This window comes from Cupressus sempervirens, chromosome 8 (assembly GCF_028749045.1).
Source record: "Cupressus sempervirens isolate cs-2001-9-10 chromosome 8, ASM2874904v1, whole genome shotgun sequence".
Classification (NCBI taxonomy): domain Eukaryota; kingdom Viridiplantae; phylum Streptophyta; class Pinopsida; order Cupressales; family Cupressaceae; genus Cupressus; species Cupressus sempervirens.
In genome coordinates, this window is record NC_143125.1 from 260,233,944 (window position 1) to 260,259,860 (window position 25,917).

A 25,917-nucleotide genomic window follows, 5' to 3' on the forward strand; every position below is an offset into this window, starting at 1 on the left:
CTATGTGGGCCCATGTCTATACCTTCTATAGGAGAATTCTTGTACTATTTGACAGTTGTTGATGATTTTCAAGGAAGACATGGATATACTTCCTTAAATGCAAAGAATCTGAAGAGATTCTCTTTAAGTTTAAAGAATTCAAAACTATTACTGAGAACTCTAGTAAGAACATTAAAGTTCTAAGAACAGATAATGGGAAGGAGTATACTTCTGAAATATTTAAAGAGTTCTGCAAACTCACTAGGACTAAGAGGGAGTTCACAGTCCCTTACAATCCTCAACAAAATGGGGTTGTTGAAAGGAAGAACAAAACTATTGTAGAAGCTGCTCGGGCTATGATTTTTTATCAAATTTCAGTATGTCCTTCTAGGATGAAGCATCCAACACACTAATCTATATTCAGAATAGACGTCCTCACTCGCATTTGGACAATAAGACTCCTGAAGAAACATTTTCTGGAAAGAAACTGATATCAGTCACCTAAGGATATTTGGATGTCATGTGTATGTTCATGTACTTAAGGAGAAGAGGACTAAGTTAGAACCTTCTGGAAGAAAGGGTATTCTAATTGGTTTTAGTGAAACAGTTAAAGAATACAGAGTCTACATACCTGGACAGAAACAAATAGAACTAAGCAAAGATATCATCTTTGAGGAGGATTTTGCTTTCAAAAGAGCCAAAACTTCTGATGAACTAGATACATTTGATGTATCTCCAGAAGAGGCTCTTACTCTTGAGATTCAGAGGGAGTTCCCTGAAGAGACTTCAATTGAAACTGAAATCCTTCCAGAGACTCAAGAAGAGAGTCTTGATCACACTAAAAGGCCACTTTGGGCAAGGAAAATAATACAGGAAGGAGATGGATTCGTAGCACCTTCAGAAACCTTCCGAGAAAGCAAGAGACCTAGAAAATTGACATATAATGCTTTCATGTGTGAAAGTTTGAATCCTAAACCTCTTAGTACTTTTGAAGCACTTAAACATCAAGCTTGGAAAGATGCCATGGTGGAAGAATACCAGTCTATACTAAAAAATGATGTTTGGGACATAGTTCTGAGCCCTAAGGAAAAATCTATTGTGTCTTCAAAATGGCTCTTCAAAGTTAAGTATGTTGTAGATGGCAGCATTGAAAAACATAAAGCTCGTTTTGTGGCTAGAGGTTTTTCTCAAAAGGAAGGAATTGACTTTGAAGAAACCTTTGCACCAGTTGCCAGGTACCACTTTTGTTAGAGCTATAATAGCCATCGCAGCAGCCAAAGGTTGGAAAATCTATCAAATGGATGTAAAAACTGTTTTTCTTAATGGAAAAATAGAGGAAGAAATATACCTAGAACAACCAGAAGGGTTTGTAACTCATGATGTTGCCTCTCATGTTTGTAAATTGAAGAGGGCTCTATATGGACTCAAATAGGCTCCTCAGGCCTGGTATGAAAGGATTGACAAATACCTTTTAAGTCTTGGATTCACCAAGAACGTGGCTGATCCAAATCTCTACTTCATGGTAACTAAAGGTGATATGCTAATTCTAATTCTTTATGTTGATGATCTTCTGGTTACGGGGGAAGAACATCTCATTAATCAATGGAAGAAAGATTTGGCTTCTGAATTCGAAATGAAGGATTTAGGAAATCTTCATTACTTTCTTGGTTTGGAAGTACATTAGAAGTCTGGTAATATCTTTCTACATCAAAAGAAGTATACTATTGATATTTTGAAAAGGTTTGGCATGTGGGACTGTTGACCTATGTCTACACCTAGGAAACCAACCTTCACAAGCTAAAGGAAGCAAGTGTTGAATCCAGACTAGTGGATCCCACCTTATACTCGACCTAATATCTGTTATGTTGTGAATGCATTAAGTCAAATCATGTGTAAACCTCGTGAGATTCATCTTGTTGCTTTGAAGCATATATTGAGGTATCTCCAAGGTAATATTGGGTATGAACTTAAATATGAGAATACCAGCTTTAAGTTACATGGATACACTAATTCCAATTGGGCTGGAAGTGTAAAAGACCGAAAAAGCACATCGGGATGTTGTTTCAGTTTAAGATCAGCCATGATTTCTTGGATCTAAAGAAAGTAAGCTTTTGTTGCTCAAAGTTCTACTGACGCAGAGTATATTGCAGCAGCTATGGGAACTAGAGAAGCAATGTGACTTCGGAAGTTGCTTTCTAACTTGTTTGGTGAACCTATGAAACCTACCACTATTCACTGTAATAACCAAAGTTGCATCAAGTTATCTGTGAATATGGTATTTCATGATAGATCTAAGCATATAGAAATTCCTTACCACTACGTAAGAGACATGGTGGAAAGAAGAGCTATTCAATTAGAATATATTAATACAAATAATTAAACAATTGACATTCTCACCAAGGCTCTTCCTAAAGTGAAGGTTGATCATTCCAGAGAGAAACTTGGCTTAATTGAAATGTAAGTTTATGAGATTGAGTCTGAACTTTGTAAATTTTTATTATATAAATAAAGATGTTTAAAGTGTAAACTCTTTTGTCATATGTGTGACTCAATGACTCATGGGCCTACCCTAAGTGCATTATTTAAAGTGATAATCTTCTATAATGAAATATTGATTCTGGTAATATAAGGTGATGACTTTATAATTATTAGATTACTATCATGATGAATATCACGTGACTTGATATTCAAGGAAAATCATGGTAGTTAAAAAAGCATGTTGATGGATATCATGTGACTTGATATCTGTTGAAGATCAATATGTTCAAATTCATGGTGGATATTATGTGACTTAATATCTACGGATGTACCATGATCTTTTATGGTGGATATCATGTGATTTGATATTTGTATACACACCTTAACTAGAAAGAATATCATGCGACTTGATTTACTTATATATATATCTTGAGGATATTACTTTTCATATAAAGAAGAACTTATATATATATATATGCACTTTGTCTTCCCTAGCTAAGAGGGAGTGTTAATTCATGTAGCTTCGGTCTGACATTACTCTGGTAAGCACATACGTGTGTATATATGTACAATAGCATGATGCACACACTGTTATACATATATGCATACGTACATGCTGTTTTATCTTCAACAGTCTGAAACCGATGAGATATATATATGTTCCAAGATCATTAAGGCATTATCGAGATTAATTTTGGTTGCTTTGATGCTTAGATCATGATCAATCTATCCTTTATATTGGGCCACAGATGTAGTGATTGGTTATACATTTAATCACTGTGTTTATGACAGTAACTAATCATGAGTATTAGTTAACAATGAATGGGTGTGAGAATGAATGTCCATGTCTCCGATTGGAGACATGGCCATTCATCACCACACCCCTTCCATTGATATTTATCCAATCTGCCCGATGTAATCTAAGCATCGAAATCTATTAATGCAAGCACCTCAAAAGGATCGAAGATAATTCTGAGTTTGATAATACTTTATTCCTGTTATTACTGCACTAACGTTTGCAGATTCTGAAAGCGATTCAAAACATTGGTGTTATTGTTTGTACCTGCAACAAAAATTCTGCAATCAATTTAAATCTGATAATAAACTTTACATTGGTTATTTTGAGCAAGTCCAAATTTTAGTTGCATAACAGGTTTTTTGGAGAACTTTTATCTTGGTCCAGCTGCCTAAGAACCTGGAGCATTGAAGTAGCTGCAGTGTTGAAAACCCAAACAAAACTGCAAGCCACACGATTAACCTTTTTCATATCCTAAATGTTGTTTTTCCACACATACTCCTTGAAACTTTCAACAATAGCCAGATTTCAAATACAACTTGTATTCAGCGTTGGAATGTTAGTTATTCATGGAAAAGGATGTATGTTTTTATGGTAATATTGTTCAAAGTTCTATAATCAATACACAGGTATAAGAGTAAATGTTCTTGATAGAAATATTTTTCAAAATTCTATAATCAATACACAAATCTCCACAACATTTTTTCCTTGGTGCAATAATTATAAGACAACCATACAGACATGTTCTCGGACAGATCACAAATTGCATCTAACAAAGATAGCAATTATTTTTGTTAAAGTAATTAGATCTATTGCAGATTTAGACTGTATATATCTTTTCAATGTCTTCGCTCTTGAATTATATGCTTATTAATTGATGTTTCTCTTTTGCAGGCTATAATCAGAATGGGAATAATATTTCTCAAATATAGAACAGATATTGAAACAATAAAGATTTTGAAACATTATCTCACATTGATTATATTGAGAAGGAATTACAATGCTTTTGTATGGAAAATGTCAAAGCTGTCAGCACACCTTAACCTGGTCATTTAAAATTGACTAAGGAAATTGTGTCCAAAGGCACAAGAAGAGGAGGGCAAAATGTCCAAGGTACCTTATGATTCAATTGTAGGGAGCTTAATGTATGCCATGGTGTGTACTAGGGAAGCTATTTCACATGCAATGGGAGTCGTTAGTCGTTAGCAAGTATATGAGTCATCTCGGGATTGAGCATTGGAATGCAGTTAAGTGAATTCTCAAATATTTGAGAGGAACATCCAGTAAATATTTACATTTTTGGGGCTCTATTACTGCTTTGCAAAGCTATGTTGACTCGGATTTGGCAGGAGATTTCGATTCCATGCAGAGTACTACAGGTTATGTATATACTGTTGGTGGGAAATCATTTGTTTACAGATAGTCAGAGTGTCATTCATCTTGTGAAGAATTATGTTCTACAATCAAAGACAAAACACAAATAGTTGTGGTACCATTCATTTGTTTAGTTTTGGGTGACGGACAATTAAAGTTGGAAAAGATACATACAAATGATAATCCAACAAATATGTTTACAAAGACAGTGACAAGGGAGAAGTTGAACTCCTCTTCAAGTTCATTTAGTCTTCTACACTAAGAAAAATAAAAGAACAACAGAGTCCGGGGTGGTTTTACATTCTAGTGGGAGCTACAGGTTTTCTTATCAATTTCCAAGTGGGAGATTGTTGTTATGTGGAGCCTAATCAAACTTAGAAAGCTCAACTGACTTTATTATTGTAAATGGTGTCTAGATCTATTTTTCTATTGGACGACTTCTAGCTCTAATTTTGTAAGTAGCAAAAGCTTATATAAAATGTCTTAGGATTAGAGATTTCATAACGTATAATGATTCAATAGCTTCTTGCAGTGGTATTGAGCTATAAGGGATTACGGATTGTAATCAGGTTGTAATCACTAGATAATAAGAATATTGGACTCGTTGTTTGGTGGACATAGCCTAGAGATTGGGTGAACCACGTTAAATCTGAAAGATCCCTGATGGATCTCTTCTGCCGACCTGCTGTAATTTTATATTTTTAAATTTGTTTTCCTGTTTATTTATGTTTTCTTACAGAACTAGACAGAAGTTTAGAAAGGTTTGTTTGTTTTTTATGGTTTTACAACATAGAAAGGAATAGGGAACAGCAACCATTAAACAACACTGAAATAAATAAGTATTCAGTAAAAAATCAAAATTATTGCAAACCGTACCAGGCAGATTTGTCTGAATTATAGAGCCAAGCAATAAATCCAATGCACTTCCCAAAGCTCACATACTAATTTAACGTCAAACTGGAAGGTGAAGATTGTTCTTGAATCCAGCATACATTTGGAGGTGAATACAAGCAATACTCTATACACCACGTGGTGTATCTGCTGCAAATGGCATCCCATAGGCTGCAATGAACCACGTCCCAACTGGAAAGATGATATGTCACACTGAAACCCCAATGAGAATTGATGCCTCTGTCCTTAATCACCACACACAATGCCTAAGAGATGTGGTGCCAAAGATTGCTGAGGGCTACGTCCCAACCAATCACTAACCTGAGGTTTGCATCCCAGATTAGAAATCGCCCATTCAGAGCAAATTCATAAACAAGTTGTCAAATATGCAAAAGATAATCTTAGAATGAAGCCTCTATCTCCTTATAACTCCTCTCAATTGCAAATCGAACCCTAAGTGTCTCCAAGTGGTGTTGGGTAGTGAAAGTGTTATAATTTCTTATTTTAAAGTGGTCATGTTACTAGAAAATGACCTTTTTCCTCATAGACAGAAATCTGTTCACTAAATTGCCCTGAGACCAAAAAGAAAGATTTAGAGAATTTTGAGACCTTTCCAACGAGCTATCACACCATAGGATGCGCATCCAGATGAGGCCAAAAACCCCTTATTACTCCAAAATGGCTAATAACTTAGCCTTATTTAATTATTAAATGCTAACTTAGGAAATATTAAAAATATAACCCAGATAGCCACAAAATGCCCAACTGACATCACAAACCATAAAATCATCTTGTCACCTGTTTGTAACTAAAGTCGGAAATCAAAGATCCACTAGTAGTCTTATCCCTAAAATCTAGGGATGCTCCTAAAATTTAGGAAACAAGCCCTATCCCTCTGAAACTGAACCCAAAGTGTAATCTCATGGAGACCCAACCCTAGGCAAGATTATACCTCCTAAAAAGTAGGAACTGCCTCCTAAACACAAGGAACGTCTCCCAATTGATCAATAACTGCCTAAACATCAAGTCCCCAACACTGAATAACCATACTAGGTCTCTATCTAAGCCTATCAGCCTACAAGACCCCATAATAAGCTGAGTCACATGTCTCTACTAGACTGAGCTAAAAGAGGGGGCATGACAAAATCTTTATCCTGTGTTCTCTTCTGTGTACTTTATTGTTTGATATATTAAATATATTTGCATGTAATTGTATTTCTGTCTTGTTAATCCTAACAAGTGGATTAGAGGATGGTTGTTTCGGGCATCCCCTACAGGAAGGTCTCACGGTTGAGTGGGAGTCCTACGATTGAGTGGGAGCAATGGCAGACGAGGGTAAGTTGAAGGATGAGAAGTTTAATGGACAAAACTTTTAGTTATGGAAAATGCAAATGGATGACCATCTTTATTAGAAGGATTTATGGCAGCCATTACAAGAAAGGCCTAGAAAGTGACAAGTATAACAAATGAGGACTGGGATATTTTGGACAGAAAGGCACTTGGTGGTATTTGTTTATGTCTGGCACAATTGGTGACATTTATTATTACACAAGCGAAGATGACAAAAGAGTTGATGCAAACACTAGCAAAGTTGTACAAAAAACCTTCCGCTTTAAACAAGGTATTTGTCATGAAGCATTTATTTAATATGAAGATGGGAGGTGGGTTTCTTGCTCATTATTTATATGAGTTTAATATGATTACTAGTCAATTATCCTCTGTAAATGTCAATTTTGATGAAGAAATTAGGCCTCAACTAATTTTGTGTTCATTTCCTAAAAGCTTGAATGACTTAGTAATGGTTGTGAGTGATTCTATTTCTGGTTCTAATATCCTAAAATTTGATGATGTGGTTGGTGTCATTCTGAACAAGGAAATTCGTAGGAAAAGCTCAGGTGCATCTACATTAGGAAGTGTCTTGAACACACAAAGCAGAGGAAGAATGATTGAGAGAGGAAACAATTCTGGAAATTGTGGAAAATCAAGATTAAAATCTAAGGGTAAAAGGTCTCAATCTAGAGGACCAAGAGATTGTTGGTACTATGGAAAACCAGTGTACAAAAAAAAGATTGTTGGACTCGAAAGAAATGTGAAGGAGACAAACAAGAAGGAAACAAACAGACAAATGTGGTACGTAACAAATTCGAAGAGGATGCTTTGCTTCTTTCATTAGAAAGCATTGATGATTCATGGGTTTTAGATTCAAGGGTTTCATTTCATGCTACTACCCATAGAGGTTATTTTCTTGATTATGTCCAAGGGGATTTTGGGCTTGTTTACTTAGGAGACAATGAACCCTCTCAAATTGTTGGAAAGGGGAGAATTAAGAATTAAGATTAAGTTGCAGAATGGGAATCATTGGCTACTACAAGAGGTAAGACGTGTTCCAACGCTAAGTAAGAATTTAATTTCAATATGGCAACTAGGTGATGAGGGTTGCACAATTACTTTTAGTAATAAAAATTGGAAGGTTTCGAAAGGTTCCATAGTATTAGCAGAAGGTGTGAAAGTAGGCACCTTATATCTTTGTACAACTACATTATTTTTTGTTTATAGGTTAATGATATGCTTGAAGCTGAATGTAACATGGATCATATTAAAAGATTGAAGCAACAGTTAGAACATTCATTTGCTATGAAGGATCGGGGGCAGCAAAACAAATCCTTGGTATGAAAGTTTGCCGAGATAGGAAGAACAGAACATTGATATTATCTCAAGCTGATTTATTGAGGTGTTGCAACATTTTTGTATGGAGAATGTCAAAGTTGTCATCACACCTTTGACTAATCATTTGAAATTGACTAAGGAGATGTGTCCAAAGACACAAGAAGATAAGGATAAAAATGTCCAAGGTACTTTATGCTTCAGCTGTAGAGAGTTTAATTTATGTCATGGTGTGTACAAGGCTAGATATTGCACATGCAATGGGAGTCGTTAGCAGGTATATAAGTTATCCCGAGATTAAGCACTAGAATGCAGTCAAGTGGATTCTCAAATATTTGAGAGGAACATCCCGTAAATGTTAAAATTTTTGGGGCTCTACTACTGATTTGCAAGGCTATGTTGACTCAGATTTGCCAAGAGATCTTGATACCAAGCAAAGTACTGCAGGTTACGTATTCACTGTTGGTGGGACAACAGTGAATCGGATTTCCCAATTACAAAAGGTGAATGCTTTATCCACTACAGAGGCAGAGTATGTTGCTTCTATAAAGGCAACCAAGGAGATGATATGGCTTCAGTTCTTTATTGAAGAATTGGTAAACCCACAGATGGACAATCATTTGTTACAAATAGTAAGAGTGTTATTCATCTTGCGAAGAATTATGCTCTACATTCAAAGGTAAAACACATACATTTGTGATACCATTTCATTCGGTCAATTTTAGATGATGGACAGTTAAAGTTGGAAAAGATATATACAAATGATAATCCAGTAGATATATTTACAAAGGCAGTGAAAAGTGAGAAGTTGAACTCTTCAGCTTCGATTGGTCTTTTAGACTAAGCAGAATAAAAGAACAACATAGTCCAGGGTGGTTTTACGTTCCAATGGGAGCTACAAGTTTTAAATTAGTCTCCAAGTGGGAGGCTATTGTTGTGGAGTCTAATCACTCTCCAAGTGGGAGATTGTTGTTATGTGGAGTCTAATCAAACTTAGAAAGCTCAAAAACTTTATTATTATCAAAGGCAGTGAGATCTATTTTTTTATTGGAGGACTTATTCTAGCCCCAGTTTTGTAAGCAACAAAGCTTGTATAAAATGACTTAGAGTTAAGGATTTCATAATGTATGATGATTTAGTAGCATCTTGTGGCAGTATTGAGTTGTAAGGTATTACGAATTGTAATCAAGTTGTAATCACTGGATAATAAGAATATCGGACTCACTGTTTGGTGGACGTAGCTCAAGGATTGGGTGTGTCACGTTTAATCTTTGTGTCTTGTGTTCTCTTCTATGTGCTTTATTATTATTTTTATTGGATATATTTGCAAGTAATTGTTATATATGTCTCATTAATCCTAACAATCAATAGTGATCTCCAATGTTAAATGTCTAACTAACATGTAGATCAATATTAAACTTGGAGCTAATATATAATATTTCCATCTAATTTATGAATGATAATTAGTTTCAAAAATAGGACTAATACAACCATATTATTTCAAGCATTAAATATGTGTGTGTATGTATACATAATGTATATTAATATTTATACATACGTATAATTATATCAAAGTATTGATAATTATCATTCATAATCATTTGACTAAAGCTATCATTTTCAACACTCCCTCTTAGCTAGGGAAGATAAAAGGTTTAAACAAGTATAGAACACAACAATATCACCTTACTCGTGATACCACAAGATATGGTATGTTGAAGAATAACAAGTCACATAACATTCTTCATAACACAAATATTCATATTATTATATGTGCATTGACATCAAGTCTCATGATGTCTACCATAATAAATCATGACATATCCATGGATACACTATCCACCATAATTATCTCTTAAGGATCATAATGATCTTCAAACTATATTAAGTCTCATGATATCTATCAAAATGTCCAAGAGATACTATCATGACATGTCCTTGGATATCGAGTCTCATGATAACCATAATGATAGTGAAGCAAATCATTGTAAAGTCGTTACCTTACAATGTCAAATACAAGTGTTCTTATCTGAAAGATCATCACCTCTTAATAATGTCCACAGGGGGACCATAAAATCATGGAGTCACACACGTGACAACAAAAGAGCTTACGCATTAAACATCTTTTTATATATTAGTGCAAGTAAAAATAATTTTGAGACTCAATCTCAAGTTTGACTTACATTTTCAACCATACCAAGTTTATTCTAGAAGTGTTCAACTTTTACCTTGGAGGGAGGCCTCGTGAAAATGTTTGTTGTCTAATCACTTCTACTAATATACTCTAATTGAATCACATTCCTTTCTACCATGTCTGTAACATAGTGATAAGGAATCTCTATGTGTTTCAATATACCATGGAACATTGGATTCATTGAAAGCTTGATACAACTTTGATTCTTACAGTGGATAATAGTAGAATTCATGGACTTACCAAATAATCCCACAAGCAATTTCTTGAGCCACACTGCTTCTCTTTCTCCCAAAGAGGTTGCAATGCACTCAGCTTTGTAGAGTTTTGAGCAACTGATGATTGTTCCCTACTAATCCATGAGATCATAGTTAATCCCAGACTAAAGCAACATCTAGATGTGCTTTTTCAATCAATTACACTACCCAATCTAAGTCAGAGTATCCATGTAGATCTAGGTCTGTATTTTTGTATTTAAGAGTGAAAATGTGTTTTGCAACAAGATATATCTCCTTTGGTTCATACATAAACTAGCTAAAAGCATTCACTGTGTAACATATATTCGGTCTTGTGTTAACCAAATACATCAGTGATACAAATATCTGTCTATAGAATGCAATCTACAGATTCTGATTTTGTCGATGCTTTCTTCAATTTGTGCAAATTTGTTTCCATCGATGTAAACATGGGTCTATAGTCCAACATTACAAACATCTTTCAAATGGCAATCGTATACTTTCCTTGATTAAGAGTAATGCCATCTTATTTCTCTCAGACTTCTAATCCAAGAAAGTAATGTAAAATGCCCAAATACTTCATGTCAAATTTTGAGGCTAGATCCCTCTTACATTGAGAGATTAGGTGATCTTCTATGATTAACGGGTCATCAACATATAAAATAAGTATTAACATATCACCATTAATTACCTTAAAGTAGAGATTTGGATCTGCATCATTCCTTGAAAACCCTAGTCCCACAAGAAAGTGATCAATCTTCTCATACCAAGCTCTTGGGACTTGTTTAACTCCAAATAAAGCTTTCTTTAATTCGCATACATGTGATTCAGCATTAAGTATCACAAACCAACAAGTTGCTCTAAATAGACTTCTACAATCATCCCATTCAAAAATGCAGTCTTCACATCCATTTGATGAATCCTCCGGCCTTTAAATGTTGTGATAACTATCACTACCCCAACTAAGGTGTAACAGGCAACAGATGCAAAAAGCATCTTCATAATCAATAGTAACTTTTTGTGATTGGCAACATACTGGGCTTTGTAGTTCTCAATACTTTTGTCTACAACATGTTTGATTTTGAAGAGCCTTTTTGAAGAAACAACAAATTCCCCTTTTGGTCTTGGTACTATGTCCAAAACATTATTCTTTATAATGAATTGATACTCTATTGTCAGAGCATCTTTCCATACTTGATTTTTGAGAGCTTTTCTAACACAAATTAGTTCTGATTTGATGATCTCACTCATCAAAGCTACATAACTAGAGAATCTGTGGGGTTTCTTACTTTCTCTAAAAGTTCCTTTGGGTGATGCATAATTTTCAGCTTCCTCAATCATCTTTTTGGCCCAAAGTGGTCTCTTTTTGTTAGGTTCATCTACTGGAGCAATCTGATTTCCAGTTGTAGTTTCTTCGAGAGACTCCCTCTCAACCTCAAGAGCATGATCCTCCTCCATATCTTAAGGAGGATCTTGTAATTCTATCTCATGAGAGCTCTTGATTCTCGTAAAAGCAATGTCTTCCTCAAAGATGACATCTCCTTTAAGTTCAATCAATTTTTGTCCAGGTATGTACATTCTATAGGCTTTTTTCGTTATAGCCTACAAATATCCCTTTCTTGTCGGTGGGTTCAAACTTAGACCTCTTTTCTTTAGGCACATGGATGTAGGCTGGACAACCAAAAATCCTTAGATGACTTATGTCAGGTTCGACACCTATGAATGCTTCTTTTAGGGCCCGTTTGGTAGCTGGAATTAGAATGGAATTGGCATGCGAAATTCTAAAAAAATTCTAATCCATTGTTTGGGTCCGCACAATCGGAATTGGAATTGGAAAAAAGTGGAATCCGGTATCCCCATTTGACCCCCAAAACAAGGATTCCAAATTCTTTCAAAATACTTGTTATTTGGAATTCCCGTTTTAATTCCCATTTTAAATCCCATCTTTTGAAAATGAGGATTTCAACTAAAGTAAAATTTGATTGGATTTGACTTCCAGATGCCCATTTGGAGGCACTTTTTTTTGCACTATTTTTTGAAATTTAATTTTTTTAAATGGGGGAAAAATTTTCCGCTATTGCTTGCTCATATATTTGCCACTGTTGAGTAATTTATCAGGCTTTTTCTGCCTGATCGCCTCAGTAGTTACTGCAAAAAAGTTTGGTGAAATAACTTTTTCACATACATTATTTCTCAGTTAAATGAATTGTATGCAGGACAAAAACAATCTACTCTATTGATTTTTTTTCTGGCGTAAAAGTGTTTCCAAGTAAGATTTCGTAAAAATTTAATATAAAAATTTAGACTTTGCACCTGTGAGTTTGAATGTTGTGATGATCAAATTTTTTATTGGATCTCTACAAATATAAATTTTTTAATGGGATGTTTTTGACTCTTATTTCATCAGTTCTTCTGATTCGGATTCATTCAACGAGACTTGAACAATATACATATTTCATATTAGTAATTATGTGAATTATAATCAATGGTATTTTTTTTATAGAGCAAGAGTCATAAAAGTTTTAGTATCCATTAGTACAATCTCGTCCTCATTTGTTATGATAATGTTTACTTTCAACAAGACTTAATCTTTTTATACTTGTTAAAAATGTTTGGACTTCAACAAACCAAATAAGTATTGAATTTTTCTGCATGATGATAATGCTACAGCTGGATGATAATATTTTGCATGTTATTTGGCTGGTATTCCAATTCCACAATGTGCAACCAAACGGAGGAAATTTGTATTCTCACAATGAATTCTTGGTCAACCAAACAGTCCCAAATTGGATTCCCTAATCATAATCTGGATTCCAAGTTCCAGAATCCCAAAGCCAGCATTCTGAATGCCAATGCTTAATTTATATTCCAGCAACCAAACAGGCCCTTAGAGTCTTGTTATCAAGGAGTGAGTGAGGACATCTATTTTGAATGTAGACAACTGTCCTAGAGGCTTCTGTCTAGAATGAGGTTTCCACGTTTGGTATGTTTGGTCGAACAACATGGCTCTAGTTGTCTCTACAATGGTCCTGTTGTTTCTTTCAGCAAACCCATTTTATTGTAGATTGTAAGGCAAAGTAAACTACCTCCTAATCCCAGCATTCACACAAAATTCTTTAAAAAATTCATAAGTATTCCCTCCCATTATTTGTTCTCAGCGTTTTGATTTTCTTCCGAGACACATTTTCTGCAAGATCTTTGAATTCCTTGAACCTTTAAAGGATTTCCTCAAACTGATTTCCAAGTCCTAGAGAAATCATCTACAAAGATTAAAAGTCCTCCCATGGATGATACAGAAATGGGTTCACAGAAATCAGAATGAACTAATTCTAGTACATTTTTAGGTTTACTAGTACTATTTTGAAAGGTCCCCTTTGTATTTTTTCCTAGGGCACAAACTTTCCATGCTCCTTCATGAGACTGATTTAGTTTGGGCAACTCAGTCACAATTTTCTCTATTAAAGGTAGGACATGAAAAATGGAGATGCCCTAGTCTTCTATGATTTCATTTGAGTTAGAAATCTCATGGATGAGGGCTTGTTTGAATCAGTGCAAAGTTTGTAAAGATATACTTTATAGTATGTGCTTTCTTTATGGTGGAGTTCTTTGTCCATGCCATAACCTTTCCATCCATAAAGGCTACTTCCTACCCTTTGTCTTCAAGTGCAGAAATTCAGACTAGGTTTCTTTATATCCCAGATACAAATAGTACTCTAGTAAGTTGAAGGGGTATGCCTGATTTCAGATTGATGGTACAAGTTCCAATCCCCTTTACCAAATAATACGAATCATCCTCGATAGTTACTCCTTCATCAGATTCTTCTGCCATAGTATTCCGATGTTCTCTGAATCCTGTAATATGTCGTGAGGATCCACTATCAATCACCCAGGTGTTGAGTTTGTTTGAAACTTGACTTGATAAGGCTAAATAGAAAACAAGTTTCTCTCAATCATGATCTATGTTAGCTTTTCCAACTTCAGCAAAAGAGGCTTGTTGTTTTGTTCTATCAAGGCACTTGATTACATAATGTTCTTGTTGATCACATCTAAAACATTGTATTTGAGATTTTCCTCTTCTTGGTGTTGATGTATAGCGTCTGTAGAAGTAATAATGTTCATCAGTCATTTGCAAATCTGTATCAGATTCATCTGATATTAATCATTGGTCTCTCTCTCTCTCTCTCTCTCTCTCTCTCTCTCTCTCTCTCACACACACACACACACACACACACACACATATATGAGTTGTTTAATGATTGCCTTAAACATGTGATTGATAGTATTATCGGCAGACTGCCTTATATCAGTGAACATCACAAGTTATACAATATTGATGGTATTGTGTTCTTGCCGATTGCTTATACTAAGCATTGTTGGTTTACTCTAAACTAATATGGAGTTGGTTATGCCTCCGTAGAGGCATGACTCTTCGTGGCCAAAGGCCATGTAGAGTCATGACTCTACGGGAGTCATGGCTCCTCACTAACATATATAAGTATAGGCAGATTGCTGAGGATAACAATCAATTCAAGGCATTATAAGTCCCAGCAATCTGCACTATAATCACAGGATCATTCTCAATCTTCTCCTCTGCACTCTTTGCTGGAAGTCTATTAAAATATTCAGTCTACAGTTCGAATATCAGCAGTCTTCATTGGAAGATCTTTGTCATCTCAGCAATCACAGAACAGTCACCATTTGGGAAACAAATCTGTTCTGCAATTATACAAGTAAGAGTATCTATCATTGTTCATATCTACTGTAATAGATTTGTCTATCAGAGATCTATAAAAACTAACACTTGGAAAGTCCTTTTCCATATGTGTTTTTCTTCCTTTTGAAATTCTTTTTCTTTCCCTTCTTATGAGAGTTAGTGTTTAATACATGAAAATCCTCATTTATGGAATTTTGGTTGTTCCCTCTAGTCATTAGTCTGGATTCTTCTTGTAAGCAATCTGTTTTCAATCTATCAAATTTAGGGAGTTTTAACCGTGCACTTATTCCCTGAATAAATGATTCCCGTGACATTAGGATGCCTCCTAGAGCTATAAATGTCAACTCTTTACTTTCAATCTGATTTCCAGCAGTTGAAAGGTGATCTCTTGATATAATAATTTTCATAAAGTATGTCGTGACAGATTCTCCTTTATTCATTTTCACATTGTGAAGTTGTCTTGTCAATGCAAGGATTCCACTAGTGTTGTTAATTTCATATGTATTTTAAAGAGATTTGAACATTGGATATGCAGTATCACATTTCAACAAAATGTAAACCATATGATCCCTAACTGCATCCAGAATTATTTTCATAGCCTTTTCATTGTTCTTGATCCATTGAGTTTTTGCAAGATCCTCTGGCTAAGGCGTGTTTCCTTTCACAAATGAGCCCCGATCAGTTTCTCTCAATATCATCATAACTCTAAGCTTCCATGATACGAACTTGGTTGTTCCTTTAAGACAATCCTCAAATCTGATAACACTTGACATTATGAAGAATGGAATGAATTTATTCTTTCAAGGGAGAATATATATTTTGAGTAATCTGGATTCTCAAATCTAATCAGATCTTCCTTACAGCAAGGCTCTGATGCCATGTTAAAGTGATTAGATCTATTGCAGATTTAAAAATGTCTATATCTTTTCAATTTCTTGACTCTTGAATAATATGCATATTGGCTGGTGTATTTTTTTTGCAGGCTATAATCAGAATGAGAATAATATTTCTCAAATATAGAACAATTATTGAAACAATACAAATGAGTTCCGGTTATTGGACTTACAAATCAGAATGTATTTATCATAGACCGACTGTAGTCCAAGAGGCTTTAACTAATTGATTTGGTGTTCCTCTAGGTCCAATCGGATATGATATATATATGAGTAAATTAAAAATAGAGGGGACATGCTAATGAATAGACATGTCTCCACAAAGTGAGGATGTGTCCATTAATTATCATGTCCCTTGAATAGTACTGGTTCATAACTTTAAACAAAGCCCGATAACTATCAGGGGTTTACACAATAATTTGCAATGGCAAATATGAATGGTTGATAAACTTGATACCATAATCAATGATCTGTATAAGTAATGATATCAGACGCAATCTGATAAGAATCTCAGCACTATCGAACATATCTTGATCGGAGCTATATTTAGAACATGATCAATGATGATCTATAATATTAATTGTCTAACAGACATGCAGATCGATATTACACTTGGGACTAATATATGATATTTCGATCTGATCTATGAATGATAATTATTTTCATAAATAGGATCAATACAATGATATTATTTCAAGCATTAAATATGTAGTATATATATCAATATACACACTGTATATTGATAAATATACATGCATATATTATATCAAACCAGATGTCTTTTAAACGGGTGAAAAATGTTGTGGGTACACACCTGATAGGCTGTGGGTGTGCATAATAAGCATCCCAAGCACATCTCGTGCACCTGGGATGCAACAGGTATGCACCCAAACACACCGAGGACCACACCCGAACCGATCAACACCCGGGACATAGGTACTTACAGTGAACCCTGCAACTTAAGTTCCAATAGATCATTTTCCATTATTTTTTCTCTTTGTGTATGTACTTTAAGGTGAAAAGTACATTAAAACTTTAAAACCTCCATCTTACAAGTATGCTGCCACTCTCAAACACAAAAAAAAATTGCTAGTCCATTAACAACTTCTCAATTGTCGGAACATTATTGCTGCCCATTGAAGGAATCACATTGAAATTTGCAGTGGCAAATCTGTTTAACAAGCTGGAAGAATTTTGTTGATCAAGACTGTCTTGCACCTATGCCTATAGGCTATATATCTTGTTTGTTCATCAGTCTCCCTTTAACATTGGTGAGAAAGAGGAAACAATTGTGAAAATTTTCTACAGCAAGGTTGTAATGATAAGAAAAAAATCATTCTCATTGCGGATAGGCTTTGCTCTCTTAAAAAAAACAATGCTGGTATAAGATGTTGGCAAAAAGTAAAATCTTGCTTTGGATATCTAGCTTGTTTGAGGAATATATTCTCAGCTATCATCTGAGCAGAATCGCTCATTATAAAAAAGGTATTTAGATTTTGATGAACGTAATAGAATTCTTACAGCTGCTAATCCTCTACAAGGACCACATATCTGGAATTTATTTCAATTTGTAGGCCCATTATGAACAATCACCTCACTTGGACTGATTAATTGAATAGTCAACAAGTTGGAAATCCTAAGGGAGTTCCTAATGAATTTATAGACAATACCTGCTCCAGATGAAACAAATATAAACTTCTGATTTATAATTTGCAAAGATAGAAACCTGCAAAGGGTAGGAGATACTAAATACTAATTGACAGTTTCACTTTTTTGATAGAACAAGACCAGATATCTTTTATATGGTTGGCAAATCACTGGAAAGATTCAGAGAGTTATGAAATATAATCCAGGAACATTGTTGTATAATGTTGAGTTTATCCAAAATAAATAGAAAATTGAATCCAGGCTGTTTAGATTAATACTAGACTGGATGCAGTGAATGAAAACAGTCCACTTTGATCATAGTTCAGAAGTTGCTATGGAACAGTTTTCAGTAATTTGTCTGTGCAATTTTAGTATGTTCAAATACATACAGTCCAACCAAGGCAATAAATTGACTAGAGGGTGGATGATCAACTAAGAGTTTGCCGATCACAAATGTCTACCCCATCACAAACATTTGAAATTATCCAATATCACAACCATTCGGATGGAAAAGATTAATCCGTAATAAGATTGTAACCAACTCTCTACTACCAAGATTTATAGCAAGACAGCTAATTTTCTGTAGGAAAATCATAGGCAGAGAAAGTATCTATCAAATAAGTAAATACACCTGCAGCAGCTACTCCGTGGCATGTTCAAGGTTAAGGGCATCGTCTCAGTTCAATTTTCATTGTGTTTAATGTTCTCCAGTCAATGAATAAAATAATCCACTGGATATGGATTTCACACACTAGTTTTTAAAACATTTTAATACAAATACTATTTTCTGTCTGTGTAATGTAGTGATTTTAATATTTTATACATATGTTGCGGTGAATTTGTCTAAATTTCCTAAAGAAATGAAAATAGATACTAATAGTTTCTATGTTTTGTGAAATATTTCTAACTGTTTTATTTTATTTCTGTTTCTCAATTTCTTAATTTTTTTATTGGGTCCTGGTTCCATGTCCAGGCTGAGCAAGAGTCCACGTGGAAATTCGGTGTAGCAAAGTCTCGGTCTCACTGCAATTAAGTAAACACATATATACTGTGAAAGAAATGAAATTTCTACAGACAGAAGCATGATATAGCTGGAAAGTAGCTTAAAAACAAAACAGGAAGAGTAGTAGAGAACAGATAAACTTTACAATTACGAAAAGAAGATCTATCCTCCTTCCATGTGCAAAGGGCTACAGCTTAAACAAGTTTAATGGCAGATGAAAGTATGCACAGTACCTCCCACAGTTCGAAAGGAACAGCATAATCATTATAGAGTTGTGTAATACTCTTTAACTCTAATGATATCTCTGCAGCCTTTTCCCTTGCAGACTGTGCTAGATGATCTTCAGCAACGGTGTTCCTTGGAGGAAATGGATCTCCTGAAGGGCTAGAATCATCCGTTCCCATGACAGTGTCATTTCTTGATGCCAACTGTTCTAATTCTTCTTTGACTTTCATTTGAAAACGTAGGACAGCTAGTTTTCCTTCAAGAAGTTCCAGCAATCCATTGTCAGAATAATCTGTCATAATGCTTCCTGAAATACCAGTTCCACTAGCACTCCTTGCTTGTAACACAGCATCACTGAGATAGTGAAATCTGCACCAGCAGTCAAGTATATTCATTGAACAGGGAACGGATGTCATTGCCAAAATAGAACATAAACTGCTTTTAAAGAAAAATATTATCACTGTTACCTAGTATTACTACTATGAAGTACAAAAGCAACACTATTTACTCAATGAACAAACAGACACCATGCATTCATTTCCTATTTTCCTTTAATTATATCAAATTGAGCTGATTGTGAAATATATAAGCATCAACACAAGCTAACCTTTGGTCTAATGTCAACATTTCACCACCTTCTGCTTGCCTTCTTTCTGCAAGCCTCAAGAATACATGTGCTCCAAGTGAATGTTGTCTTTTGTGTACGTAATAACGAGCAAGAAGTTCCAAATATTTGGCTTGTGGAACAACAACAGATGGATGTCCACGAGCAATTGATGGCTTAAACATTAAATTACCAGACTGCCAATGACAAATCAAAGAGAGATCTAAATAAAAAATTCAAAGAAGAAATAAATTATGGTGATCAAAAATTGCCTAGTACATGAAAAATAATTTGTGCCTATTTTATATGTAATTTGTATCAGATGAAAGCAAATAAGAAAAACTTTCCATAGAAGACTAAATTCATTAAAAATTGACATGATAAAATCTATTAATCAAGATCTATCAATCCCAAAATATCAAGCCCAACAGAATTATACTATCAGCCTGCATACAATTTTTATAATATTATCATGGTTCCATTATTTAATGCTCATTCTAACCAGTCTTCCATACCTTGGACTGCTCCCGACATGCACTCTGCAAGAAAGGTACAAGATCTGGACCAGCTAGTTCCAACAGTTCATTTTCTAGGCCAAGTTCAATCATTGTTCGGTATAAGTATTCATGAAATGCTCTATCAGGCCACCGGACACTAAGTTGAACAATTTGACGTATATATCGTTCTTGAGAAGCCTGGTCAAGTACAGGGTTGATTGCAGTATGTCTGACGGGAGTTCCAAACTGAGTGTGTGTTCTTGTATGTCCAGGTTCACCCTTCAAAGATCGAAGAGCATTCATCACAAACTCATAACACTGTTCCCGGAGTGCAATAGCAGCTTGTCGACGATTTGGATCAATTTGTTCATTAAATGCATCCTCGTTAGGATCGAGTGCCCGTGCCTTTTGCAAAGGAAGCTCCACAACAGCTTCATAGAATCTAAAGCAATCAGAAGCAACAACTTTCACTATATTTTCTTAGTTCTGATCAATAAAGAAATATACAATCTATAGCTCAAAAATTGGAGCAATCAGATTAGGAAAGAGAGGCAAAGTTCAACTAGATAACCAAAGAAACAGATCAAGTGACTTCCAAAGATAAATCGCATCGCACAGGTTGTTGCTACAGCAGAATTTGGCATGCACACACATTTTATCTTACCCAGTTTATTCAAATTATTACTAATAATATGCAAAAATTAGATGCAACTTCATAGTATATGTTTCATATCTGAAAAGGAAACACAAAAATTTGGTTTGGATATTTAGAACTTCATTCTCATATGCACAGTTCCTATTCAACATACTTAAAAAATTTAAGGAATAACTAATTATCATTTGTATAGCACATAAAAGGAAGAGAAAACTAACCCACTTACGAGGAGAATGATATATATAAATTATGTTAGATTATTTAGAATTTCATTCTCATGAGATGTAACCCCTCTTAAGCACCGTTCCTAATCAACATACCGGAAATTTTAAAAAATAATTAATTACCATTTTATTCAAGTACAGCACATATAAGGAAGATAAAACTAACCCACTTATGAGGAGAATGTTTTCACTTTTGGTACCAAAAATTATGACCGTTAGTAAGCATTTGCATCACTCCTCACTTTGTTAGTTTGTTGTCATCCAACGTTGCTATGATGCACCTGTGCAAGATTTGGTGTTGATTCCCCATCACAGACCACAAATACATGGGCACAATGGCACATTGGAAGGTATTGCCTTAAAGCTCTAATAAATTAAATTGGTGCATCAATAACTTCGGAGGTGAGAGAATAAATTAATCTAACACACTCACCACATAATTTATTGGTACAATTATCAGCATAAAAGGCACATTAATGGTTAATTATTCTACACGTTATCAGTGGATGTACTAATAAAGATTCAAGCATTTTATAAAATAATGAACTCTCGTCCTTTACTACACATACTGTATTATGAGTATACCTGGATATTGTAGTGCCTTAATATGGCAAAGATAATAATGAAATATATTTCTAACGCTTGGAGATTTAAAACTGTGATATTCAATGACATGTCAGAACCAGTCAGTCAAAGAGATATAAACAGCAACAGTCTTCCTGTCTCATTATAAGTATTGCACATCTATATAAGAAGGCTGTGATCTATATAAGGAATGATCTTGCCAATAAGGAGTGGTCTGTACAAGAACGATTAAAAGTGTGCCCTTCAAAATCGATATAAACAGAGATGGCATGAAAGAATGGTGACTTCAATGATGGATAACCAAGCATCTCACGGGATACACAGCTTCTAATATACAGCCAGCAAAAATAAAAGAAATAATAATGGAAGTTTGAATTAAGGTTAGAAGTGGCAGATTAACATTTACGGAAAGAAAAAGGACAACTGATATGGTGATGCCGATAGCATTGAGAAGTTGTCATATCAAATTGGAGTTCAGCATCTAAAGTGAGAAGCCACGTAACAAAAATAGAGATCGAGTTCTAAAATGACAAAGGCATATAAAAACATGTCACCTGTAGTGATCCATTTAATAATGAAAGGAGAAAATAAAATTGGCGGTAACTAAAACGTTGCTAACCAATGAGTATTATTTAATTTAAATTCAAGGAAAACTTGTAAAAGAAATTAATTAATTAAAATTTACATAATAAGCTAGAGAGACATAATGTTTCTTTGAATAAAAAGGATATAGATAAAGAAAGAAAAATGGACAAATAAATGGTGTCAGGAACTAGAAGAAAATGAAGAGTTAAAAGGAAGAATATATAATCAGGTTATATATAAATCTGATACATACATGTGTCTGTATATATATATATATATATATATATATATATAGTCATGCAGATATATATATATATATATTAGAATATTTTGGTTGACTAAAAGAAAATATTTTTTTTGAGAGTCTGATTTGAGGTAGAAGAGAAATAAGAGAGAAGGGTTTTGTGTGCTGAAATTAGAGAATTCATGCAGATATAAGTATCAGATTCAAGAAGAGAAATTTGCACAATTAAAGTATCCACCAGTTGAAGCAAGCAACATAGTCAAGGTGGAAAAGCAGTTTGTGTGTAGTGGGTTGGTGCTCACAAAGACAGCAGTGTGAAGTTGGTGCTTCTAGTAGGTCAATGTCAAGAGTGCGAGTTGGTGCTTCTAGTAAGTCAGTGCTCATAAATATATGGGATGGAGCCTCTACTAGGTTGGTGGTTACAAATCATTGTGTTAATATAAAAAGCAACTATTTGTCATGGGTTTCCCCTTCATTGGGTTTCCACATTGTGTTTATATGCATGATTGTTTATTTTATAAATTATATATATATATATATATATATATAAGAATATTTATCTACTGATCAAAAAATATATATAAGAATATTTATCTAAATGATGATTTACCATCAACAATGTATCTCATAATCGGATCAATCTGACTGAAACTACAAACTTAACACTCCCTCTTACCTAGGAAGAATTGTTATAGAACACATTATGCTCTCGAGTATATGAGGAGATATCATCTCAGTATGATATTCTTGGAATAGCATTTTTAAGGATATCAACATATATCCATCAATATCTTTCAATATAATCCAAAGTATGTTTCAACAAGAATTATTAATCATATGGTATTTACCTATGTTACCAAATTCTTCCTTGGCAAGCCCAAAGTCTGATCCAATTCTTGCAAAAACCTGGTCCTTATCATATTCTTGCAAAAGTCTGTCTAAATTCTGTTAGATAAACCTGACACAAATTTTGCAGTTCCTATGGTAAATTGCCAAATCTGCAGCAGAACCCAGGCTGAGTTTTACCAAAAAAAGGATTTTCTTTACTTTGTTAAAGTTTTTTTTGGTCCATCTTAGTCAATCCAATCCTCCAACCATAAAATAGACCACAAAAAAGCCTACAAAGAGAAAACATATGCTATTTGTACTAAAATGCTAATATATATATATGGTGTTGTATATTGCTATGTTGCTATACTATTAGCATAGTGGTGTATGAACTTATTTTCTGCTGCATACATATGATACATACATAAAACAAACGTTTTTATACATATACATATCATATCATCTATCGCAGTATGTTACCCATTGAATCCAAAACAAAACAAAAAAAAAATATCAATTTAAATTCCCTTCAAACTGCAATAATCTTTCACACTATTGTTAATGGACTTTTATTCCAATGCATTTTGTGGTGTTCTTTCTCACGGAATCGTGATCTTCAAAGACAATAAGCACTCAATCATGATTCTGCTTTATGCCAACCAATCATGAAAGCTTCCACAACCTTTTTTTTTTTAATGAACTGTCATGGGCAGGATTGAAACCTGCTTCAACATTTTTTGCATCCCCCATTATTAATGTTGTAACAACTTTGGTATTAGCTGCAGTTCTCATGTGGAAATAGATTCACGCTTAGGCAATGAAGTATAGTCAGACTATAAGCAATGTGGATTTTAAAATATAACTGTTATTTATCTTTCATTGTTTCTTCAAATAATTATTTGAATAATAGCATGTTTCACTGCTTTTGTATGTGTTGATCCCGTACCTTCCTAAAGTACCTATGAGTGTCGTCAAAGACATATGAGATGTTGGGTGTATAGCTTTCAAGCTTGGCTGGAACTTCATTTCCTACGTCTACTGTGTAATATTCTTTTATGTATACCTTCATAATCTGATTTTTTTCTTTTCTTCTTGTATAAATTCTTACATTTGCAGTCTGGCTCTAATACCATGCTGAGTTTTATAGGATCATTTTCTGCAAATGTAATAACACTGTCATAATTTATTGGTGTGTTCAAAATGCAGATTTGAAGACTCATAAATATGAGAAGAGACATGTCTCATGAGACATATGTCTCTATGGTTAATCATCATTAATTAATAAATTAATAATATAAATAACTATATATATAATAATAATATTTATCTAGATGATGATTTACCATTAAAAATATATCTCATGATCGAATCAATCCGACTGAAGCTACAAACTTAACACAAAGCACTGACTACTTTATCACTTGGATGCAATTGAGAACTATTTATCGACGATAGAACAGCTAGGCTCTAAAAGTAAGCAAGTAAACATCCTTCTCGTTGTAATTCCTTTGTTCAAACTAGTGTTGTTGAGACATCTTGTAACAGAGGTAAGACTTGCAGTTACTCAGTGTATTAGTCCACTTATGTGGACCCATGTCTACCCCTTCCATGGGAGGTTCCCTATATAGCTTTCGAGCTTGGCTGAAACTTCATTTCCTACGTCTACCCTGTGATATTCCTTTGCGTATACCTTCACAATCTGATTTTTTTTCTTTTCTTCCTGTATAAATTCTTACATTTGCAGTCTGGCTCTGATACCATGCTAAGTTTTATAGGATCATTTTCTACAATTGTAATAACACTATCATAATTTATTGGTGTGTTCCAAATGCAGATTTGAAGACTCATAAATATGAGAGGAGACATGTCTCATGAAAACACATGTCTCTATGGTTAATCATCATTAGTTAATATATTAATAATATAAATAACTATATATATAATATATAGTTATTATATATATATAAGAATATTTATCTAACTGATGATTTACCATTAAAAATATATTTCATGATCGAATCAATCCGACTGAAGCTACAAACTTAACACAAAGTACAGACTACTTTGTCACTTGGATGCAATTGAGAACTGTTTAGTCACATTAGAACAGCTAGGCTCTAAAAGTAACCAAGTGAACATCCTTCTCATTGTAATTCCTTTGCTCAAACTAGTGTTGTTGAGACATCCCGCAACAGAGGTAAGGCTTGCAGTTACTCAATGTATTAGTCCATTTATGTGGACCCATGTCTACCCCTTCCATGGGAGGTTCCCTATATTATGTAATTTTTGTGGATGATTTCTCCAGAAAGCCTAAGATCTACTTCCTTAAGTGTAAAGAGTCAGAAGAGATCCTTTAAAGATTCAAAGAGTTCAAAGGCCTAACAGAAAACTCCTCTAGAAAGAAAATTAAAACACCGAGAACAGACGATGGAAAAGAATACACTTCAAAAATCTTTAGAAAAAATTGTGTTAATGTCGGATTAAGAGGGAGTTTACTATACCCCATAGTTGGAAAACTCGTACTCAACAACAACTCGCCATTCCCCCCAAAAGTTTAATCGAGAAAAACTCGATCATTTTTTTAAAAAACTCGGGAAAACTCGA

At 34.3% G+C, this 25,917-nt stretch overlaps 1 protein-coding gene across 1 annotated transcript in view; it reads right to left on the minus strand.

Moving 5' to 3' along the window:
• Positions 1-25,917, minus strand: part of NUP155 (nucleoporin 155) — a 171,794-nt gene that overhangs the window by 15,482 nt on the left and 130,395 nt on the right. Inside the window, exons 9-11 of the mRNA XM_089797398.1 lie at positions 20,211-20,634; positions 19,699-19,892; positions 19,100-19,460 (exon numbers count right to left, since the gene is read on the minus strand). Coding sequence (XP_089653524.1) covers positions 19,100-19,460; positions 19,699-19,892; positions 20,211-20,634 — 979 coding nt within the window. The remainder of the gene's footprint in view (positions 1-19,099; positions 19,461-19,698; positions 19,893-20,210; positions 20,635-25,917) is intronic.